This window comes from Bison bison, unplaced genomic scaffold (genome assembly GCF_000754665.1).
Source record: "Bison bison bison isolate TAMUID 2011002044 unplaced genomic scaffold, Bison_UMD1.0 scf7180017864368, whole genome shotgun sequence".
Lineage (NCBI taxonomy): Eukaryota > Metazoa > Chordata > Mammalia > Artiodactyla > Bovidae > Bison > Bison bison.
In genome coordinates this window covers 1,375,722-1,383,179 of record NW_011494940.1, presented here as the reverse complement: position 1 = coordinate 1,383,179, position 7,458 = coordinate 1,375,722, and the positions used below count along the sequence as shown (strand labels likewise).

General features: G+C 49.4%; 1 protein-coding gene across 1 annotated transcript in view; it reads left to right on the top strand.

Annotated features, from left to right (window-relative positions):
• VSX2 (visual system homeobox 2) overlaps positions 1–7,458 on the top strand; it is a 19,915-nt gene that overhangs the window by 3,501 nt on the left and 8,956 nt on the right. The window contains exon 3 of the mRNA XM_010855753.1: positions 2,272–2,395. Coding sequence (XP_010854055.1) covers positions 2,272–2,395 — 124 coding nt within the window. The remainder of the gene's footprint in view (positions 1–2,271; positions 2,396–7,458) is intronic.

The window sequence follows — 7,458 nt, the reverse complement described above, 5'->3', positions numbered from 1 at the left end:
CTGGGGAGGGATTCCCCGAGCAAGGAGAGCAAGGACAGTGTTTCTGCACAGGGGCATCTCCTTGTGTGGCACTTGGAGCTGCCTGACACGCAGTCCAAAGTCCATGCTTAAGGTTCTCGACCCTCTGTCCTCACTTGATACCCTCTCCCCTCACTTGATACCCTCTCCCCTGGGAAAAACTTTGGGTGCTTCAGAAGGGTCCCCTAGGAGACTGGTCAACTGCACTAGGTTTCAGGCTATTTCTAATGTGTGAGGGGAACAGATTATTGAAGACAGGAGAATGGCTGGTGCCATTTTTAATTAGTAAAAAAAAAAAAAATCTGAGCATCTCTCGTTTGGGGAGTTCAGGTAAGAAACCTTGGACTCTGGTGGTAAGAGATGAAGATCCCTTAACCTCCCAGAAACATAGGGGGCTTGAAGGAGTTAGAGAGGGGAGTGGGGATGGAGTCTTCCGATTTTCTTCTTCTCTTTACCTGTGAGGCTCAGTTGCAATGGGAAACTGAAGGGTCTGGTGGATTACTTCAGTCGTGTCTGACTCTTTGCGACCCCCATGGACTGAGTCCGCCAGATTCTTCTGTTCCTGGGATTTTTCAGGCAAGTCTGGGGATCTGAGGCATCATTTCACTTTGTTTTGTTTCTTAATTCCTTTCTTCCTTTCTTGTTTTTGTTTTGTTCTTTTTTTTTTTTTTTTTTAATAAGAGTTCTCCCAAGCAGAGTCTGGCACTTGAACCACTGAATGATCTGCCATCATCTCTCTTCTTTGGCTTTGGCCAGGCCACAATAGCTGTGGGTTTTATTTTTCCTAGTTTTGAAGAAGCCGTACACGTTTTGATTGTTTATTTTGACTGTCTGTTCAGGGGCCCTTTCAGTAAGTGGCAAGAGAGAAATAGAAAGCAGCAGATCTTCAAAATTCTGAAGAATTAACTTTCTGTATACATAAGCATTCCATTCCCCCCAAGAGAATAGGAGCAACGATTTAGAATCAAACCAGTCATTTTCCATAAAGAGCAGAATCTTTCTCACTCACACATCCCCTGTATCATCCTCCAGGATGCCAACGCCAACACCGGCAGGAGGAATACCTGGGGTTTCCATCCATGGTCTTCCCTCAGGCTGGTGACATCAGGGGCTGCAGCGAGGGATTTTACCACGCCGCCCCCTCATACTGGTCCCAGGGTTCAAATCCCAGAGGCTCTACTTCAACCATTGTAGAAGCTGAGTCTGTAAAATCTGGACAGTATTACACCCCAGATTGTTGAGGAGGGTGCAGGATAAAGGTCGCCTAGAACTTGGTGAAATTCAGGTTTGAAAAGAGAAGAATTTATGTTGGTAAGGGGGTGTGTAGTGTATTTATTTGAGAAAGGGGGATTACAAACCCCCTAAATATCGGAGGTGGAAAACTGTGTGTTGGAGCATATCCATTTGCTAGCGAAGAGGATGTAGATTTTACTGGACTCTTAAAGCAGTTTATGTTAATAACTCAAAATAGGTCGATGTAAATAGCTCTGCGGGGGTTGGGGGCTGTGTAGGTAGGCTCTCTTGGGATGACCAGAGTGAACTGCCCCTAAATGGGGCTCCTGCTGGGTGAGTGGGTGAGCCTGGGTGTGATGGGATGGTGGGAAGGTGACCCTTGCCTTCGGAGCACCAGAAAGGACAGAGCACCCCCCTTCCCCCCTCTCTGCCCAAGACTCTGAGGGCAGCTCTCCGGAGCCGGAGAGCAGGGTGGGGTGAGGGGCTGGGAGGTGCGGTTAGTTCTCCACTGTAGAAACCCTGGGGGGCTGCTGCATTTGACCTTCCGGTGAGACTTTGAACTCTTGAATACAATTTAAAAGACCAACTCTCCCGTCTGTGAGGGGAGCCTGGGGCGGCAGGTCCTGCCTGAGGCTGGGGCACTTATCTACCTGGTGAGCCCTTCGCTGTGGGCCTGGGAGGAGGAATAGGGGCTTTCTGCAGTTTCCTAAAGCTTGTATCTTAACGCCCTTACCCCAAAGCACTTTCAGGAAGATTCCCAGTATGAAATGTCCCAGAGGGCTGAAATAACGCCCTAAGCACTAGAAGGGAGTGTGGGCCCTCAGACTGGAATGAAGAAGAGTCCAGAGGGTGTGTGGGGATGGGGGCGGGAGAGAGGGGTTGTATTCAATTGCACTGGCCCGGGCTGGGTTTGGGGGCTGTTTAGGAGCCACAGGGGAGGGCTATTCTGTCCTCTATGGGACAAACTCTTTCCATTTTCGGGGTTTGCTGGGTTTGACTCTCTGGGTTTGCTCCCCTCAGGACAATCTTTACCTCCTACCAGCTAGAGGAGCTGGAGAAGGCATTCAATGAAGCCCACTACCCTGACGTCTATGCCCGGGAGATGCTGGCCATGAAAACGGAGCTGCCCGAAGACAGGATACAGGTAAAACAGCCCTGAGTCCCTCTCTCACACTTTCTTCACCCTCAGGGACATCAACTGCCCCAGGCTCCCACATACCCCTCTTTCACCCTCCTGCTCCAGTGTGTGCTTGTCTGTAATCACCTCCTCATGCAACAGTTCATTTAAGCAGATTTTAGCTGAATACCCACCACGTGAGATGGGTGCTGCTGGAGGGACTGGAGACTTGGCAGACAAGACGCGGCCTGTGGCTGCAGACTGTGGGCTTCCTGAGGAGTATGGCAGGCCGGGAGAGGCGCCTGGGTGGGTCTAGGGTTCTGAGCAGGGTCTCTGGCGCGCCAGGTGTCTCCCAGGAGGTAAACGTCTGCTTCAAGGCCTGGGTGCCTGGGGGTGGAGGGGAGCTGCCTCCCCCATGAGGAAGACCTTGCCCTCTCCCTTCCTACCTACTTCCCACTGCCTCCATCCCAGCAGCTGGTCCTGCCCAGGGCTCCTGCTCCTGGACGTCTCCTGGACCAGCCCAGGAGGCGCTCATTAAGTCGTTCCCCTCACCTCCTTACTGGAGAGTTTTGTGGAGAGTCAGCCCTGGCTGGTTGGGGCTGTCCTCAGCTGTGCTGGGCACCAGGCCTCCTTTCAGCAGCAGCAGGATCCTCCCAAGTCCAGGACTCCCCTTGGCAGACTGGAATGGGTTGCTTAATCATTTCTCCAGGAGGAAATGAAGTCTGATGATTCTCCAGACAGGGCCTCCAAGGAAGGAGGGCTGGGGTAGAAAAACATTTCCAGAAGATTTGAGGTTGCCATAGCTAATTCAAGACCTTGAACCAGAGCTGCTTCTGTCGGGACACCTGAGTGGCCCGGAGTAGTTGACCTGCCAAGGCTGGGAAAGGCAGGGAGGGTCCAGACTTCCTGAAACCGTTCTGCTCCAAATTTCCTCCTCCTTTTTGTCTCCAGGTGTGATGTGTGTTGGGGGGCAGGGGGAGGAGCGGGGAGGGGACAAGTCCAGCAAAGGAACCAAATAAGGTGTGTAGGTTCTTTGCACTCACTTGCTGGAGAACCAGAGAATGGGGAATGAAGCGAGAGCTGCTTTTCCAAAAGAGCCTTCCTCTCCCCTGGAAGTCTATTGGGAATTTCAGCCAATGGCTTTAGACGGTGACACTAACAATAAGCTCAATTATTCATAAGCAGATTATCTGTTTGGTACATTATCCATGGTGGCCTGGATCCATCATCCCCACCCAACTAAGTTCCAGTGGGGAAAGGCTGGATGTTGATTTTGAATCCTGTGTGTGTGTAAGCCAAAACCCAATCCAATTCATGTGTGGTGGTAACCCCTACCTGGTCTTTATTAGGGTAGAGCTGGTCCTTACAAGCAGCCAGGGTTGGTGAGGTTGCCAGACTTCCCCTTTGGTTGGTTGCACGTTTGCACTATTGACCAGTAGAATGGAACAGCTCATCTCTTGCAGTGGTTGTCCTAAAATCTGGCCGTGGTGTTGGTAGTGGTGGGTGGGAGAGTCCAAAGGCTGTAAGGAGAGCTTGCCCTCAGCTGTAACTGCATTGCTATAAACGCTCAGCCTGCAGACTCTAGACTTCTTAAAATTGTCTGAGGGGTTGTCTACAGGTTGGTGTCTGAAATCACCAGCACCAGCATGGAGGAGCCAAGGGTGTGGAGTACATTGATTCCCTGGACTGCAAGGATTGACTGTGGAATCTGTGGCTATCGGTGATCCAAGGCAAGGGTCTCTGTAACTCTTCCAGCACTGCCTAGTTCTTCAGCTACATGCTGCCCCCAGAAGGTGTGAGTTATCAAATGGCCCAATCCTCAAATATTTTGAAGCTTCCCAGGTGGCATTAGTGGTAAAAGAAACTGCCTCCCAATGCAGGAGACTAAGAGACACAATACGGGTTTGATTCCTGGGTCGGGAAGATCCCCTGGAGAAGGGCATGGCAATCCACTCCAATATTCTTGCTTGGAGAATCCCATGAGCAGAGGAGCCTGGTCCTCTGAGTCCATAGAGTCGCAGAGTCAGACACGATTGAAACGACTTAGCACGCATGCCCAACCAAATGTTTTACCAAGTGGCCTGGGAAAGGACTTCACATCTATTAGTGACAACTATCTATCAAAGCTCCAACCCGCAGAGCAATTCCCGTGTGGCTGGTGTTCTAAGTTCAGGGCGTGCACAGGAGCGGCAAGGTGGTGCAGTGGTTAGGGACACTCACTTCAGAGTTGGACCATCCTGGCCTCACCAGGTACCAGCTGAATGACCGTGGGCAGGTCACACTTCACCAGCCTGAGCCTCCATTGCTCATCTGTAAAATGGGCATGACAGTGGCAGTTGCAGCTGTGATGAAGCTGTGTGTGTGGTGTTTAGCAGCGGCCCAGCCTGGGGCCCGGCTGTCCACCTGGGGCTGACCATTCCACCAATGGATGCACTCTGTTGTTGTTTAGTCATGTCCGAATCTTTTGTGACCCCACGGCCTGTAGCATGCCAGGCTCCTCTGCCCTCTACTATCTCTTGGAGTTTGCTCAAATTCATGTCCGTTGGGTCGGTGGTGCTATCTAACCATCTCATCCTCTGCCACCTTCTTCTCCTTTTGCCATGAAAAGAAGGAAGAGGGGAAGTTATTAGAGTCTCCAAGTCTGAAGTTAGACATCCTCAGGTGGAATGGGAAGGTTAAGGGACTGGATATTCAATCAAGGATCCAGATCTTAGTTCTGGCTCTGACACCGACCAGGTATGGCAGAAGCCAAGTCACTTCCCATCTCTCATCTGTGAAAGGAAGAGGGGGAGTCCCTCCCAGCGGGCCGTCTGCTCAGGGTCACCTCTCTCATTCCGACTCTGGGCTGCCATTGGTGGAATGTTCGGCCCCAGGTGGACAGCTGGACCCACCCAAGGAAGCCCCTGGATGTGTCTGAGACCTACTGTCTAATGAGAACCCAGTGTAGATGTGAAAAGTCAGACATGTGCTGTGCTTAGTCGCTTTCCATGCCTTTTTTCATCACTTCTTTACAACAACTAGCTGAGTTAGATGCTATTCTTATCCCCACTTTCTGGATGAGGTAACTGAGGGGCTGAGAGGTGAAGTAAGTGGTGGACTGGGATTCAAACCCAGTACCATTCAAGTACTATCTCAAGAGAGCAAATGAAGGTAAAGGGAACACTTATGTACAGAAACTGGAATAATTAATGCCAATTGCAGTGATGAGGGGTCAAACCCCTTAATAGTGGCTGATTTCCTCAACCTTTATGCTTTGAGGGCAAGCACTTTCCCCCTCTACATCTCTCTAAGTTGGGGTGAAGGGATAAGTTGCACTGTTAGGGGAAGAAGAGATTTCTAGTATTCATATCAGTTCAGTTCAGTTCAGTCACTCAGTCGTGTCCGACTCTTTGCAACCCCATGGACCTCAGCACACCAGGCTTCCCTGTCCATCACCAACTCCTGGAGCTTGCTCAAACTCATGTCCATTGAGTCAGTGATGCCATCCTGACTTCATCAGTCATCCTCTGTTGCCCCGTTCTCCTCCTGCCTTCAATCTTTCCCAGCATCAGGGTGTTTTCCAAGGAGTCAGTTCTTTGCATCAGGTGGCCAAAGTATTGGAGTTTCAGCTTAGCATCAGTACTTCCAATGAATATTCAGGAGTGATTTCCTTTAGGATGGACTTCATATCAGAGCCAGATGCAAAATCCTTTCTGTGTCTCTGAGAAATGCTAGGATGTGGCATTCTGGAAGCCCCTACCGGATGTCAGCCCTGGGGAAGAGGAAATGGTTTCCAGACTGAGTTTATTTCCTCTGTGGGTCATTTATTCTCAGTATTTTGATACATTCACTTATGTGTTTACTGTATTTTTTTCTGACAGAAGTTATACTTATTTAGAATGCCTACATTACAGATGTGCAAGTGAACAGAGCCATCTCACCTCCACTCTTAGCAACCTGGTATGTTTGGAAGGATGAGGTTTGGATTCTCTGACTAGCGCTGTTCCATTCTGTCTCTTTTAACGTGGTCCCTGCCCAAGGGTGGGGAACAAAGTTTTAGAGGGTTCCATCCCAGAAGTTAATAGATAACCACATGACTGGGAAAAGACTGCAGTGTGTCTCAGCCGGGGAAATGGATTAGAAACACAGGGCAGCTTTTTATTTTTTACTTTTTTAAAAAAAGTTTTGGCTGCACTGGGTTTTTGTTGAGGCATGCAGGCCCTTCAGGACTTCCCTGGTGGCTCAGCATTAAAGAATCTGCCGGCAATGCAGGGGATGCAGGAGACTTGGGTTCAGTTCCTGGGTGGGGAAGATCCCTGGGAGGAGGGCATGACAACCCACTCCAGTATTCATGCCTGGAGAATCCCATGGACAGAGAAGCCTGGTGGGCTCCATGGGGTTGCAAGGAGTCAGACACGACTGAAGTGACTGAGCATGCAGGCTGTTGTAGGGCTTACCTTGAGGCATGTGGGATCTTAGTTCCCTAATCATCCCTTGCACTGGAAGGCAGATTCTTAACCATTGGACCACCCGGGAAGTCCCAGGGCAGCTTTTAAAAAATTACTCATGCCAGAGATTTCCCTGATGGTCCAGTGGCTAAGACTCTGTTCTCCCAAAGCAGGAGGCCCAGGTGCGATTCCTGGTCAGAGAGCTAGATCCCACATGCTGCCACGAAGAACCTGGTGCAGCCAAATAAATAAATAAATATTTAAAGTAAAATAAAATTACTTGTGCCAGCCTCCCACACTTAGCAACACTGATTTAATTGGTTTGGTGTGTAGCTATGGCATTTCTTTTTTTTTAATTTTGGGGTACACTGGGTCTTCATTGCTGCACAAGGCTTTCTCTAGTTGTGACAAGCGGTGGCTACTCTTTTTTTTTCTTTCTCAAAGTTCTCAAATGCCTTTATTTTGAGAAACTGAAATTGAAAATATAACTTCAAGATTTCTAGACTATTGTATTATTTTTTTCCTTTTAAAAAATGTATTCATTTTTAATTGGAGGGTAAATGCTTTACAATTATTGTGTTGGTTTCTGCCATACATCAACATGAATCAGCCATGGGTATACATATATCCCCTCCCTCTTGAACTTCTCTCCCACCTCCCACC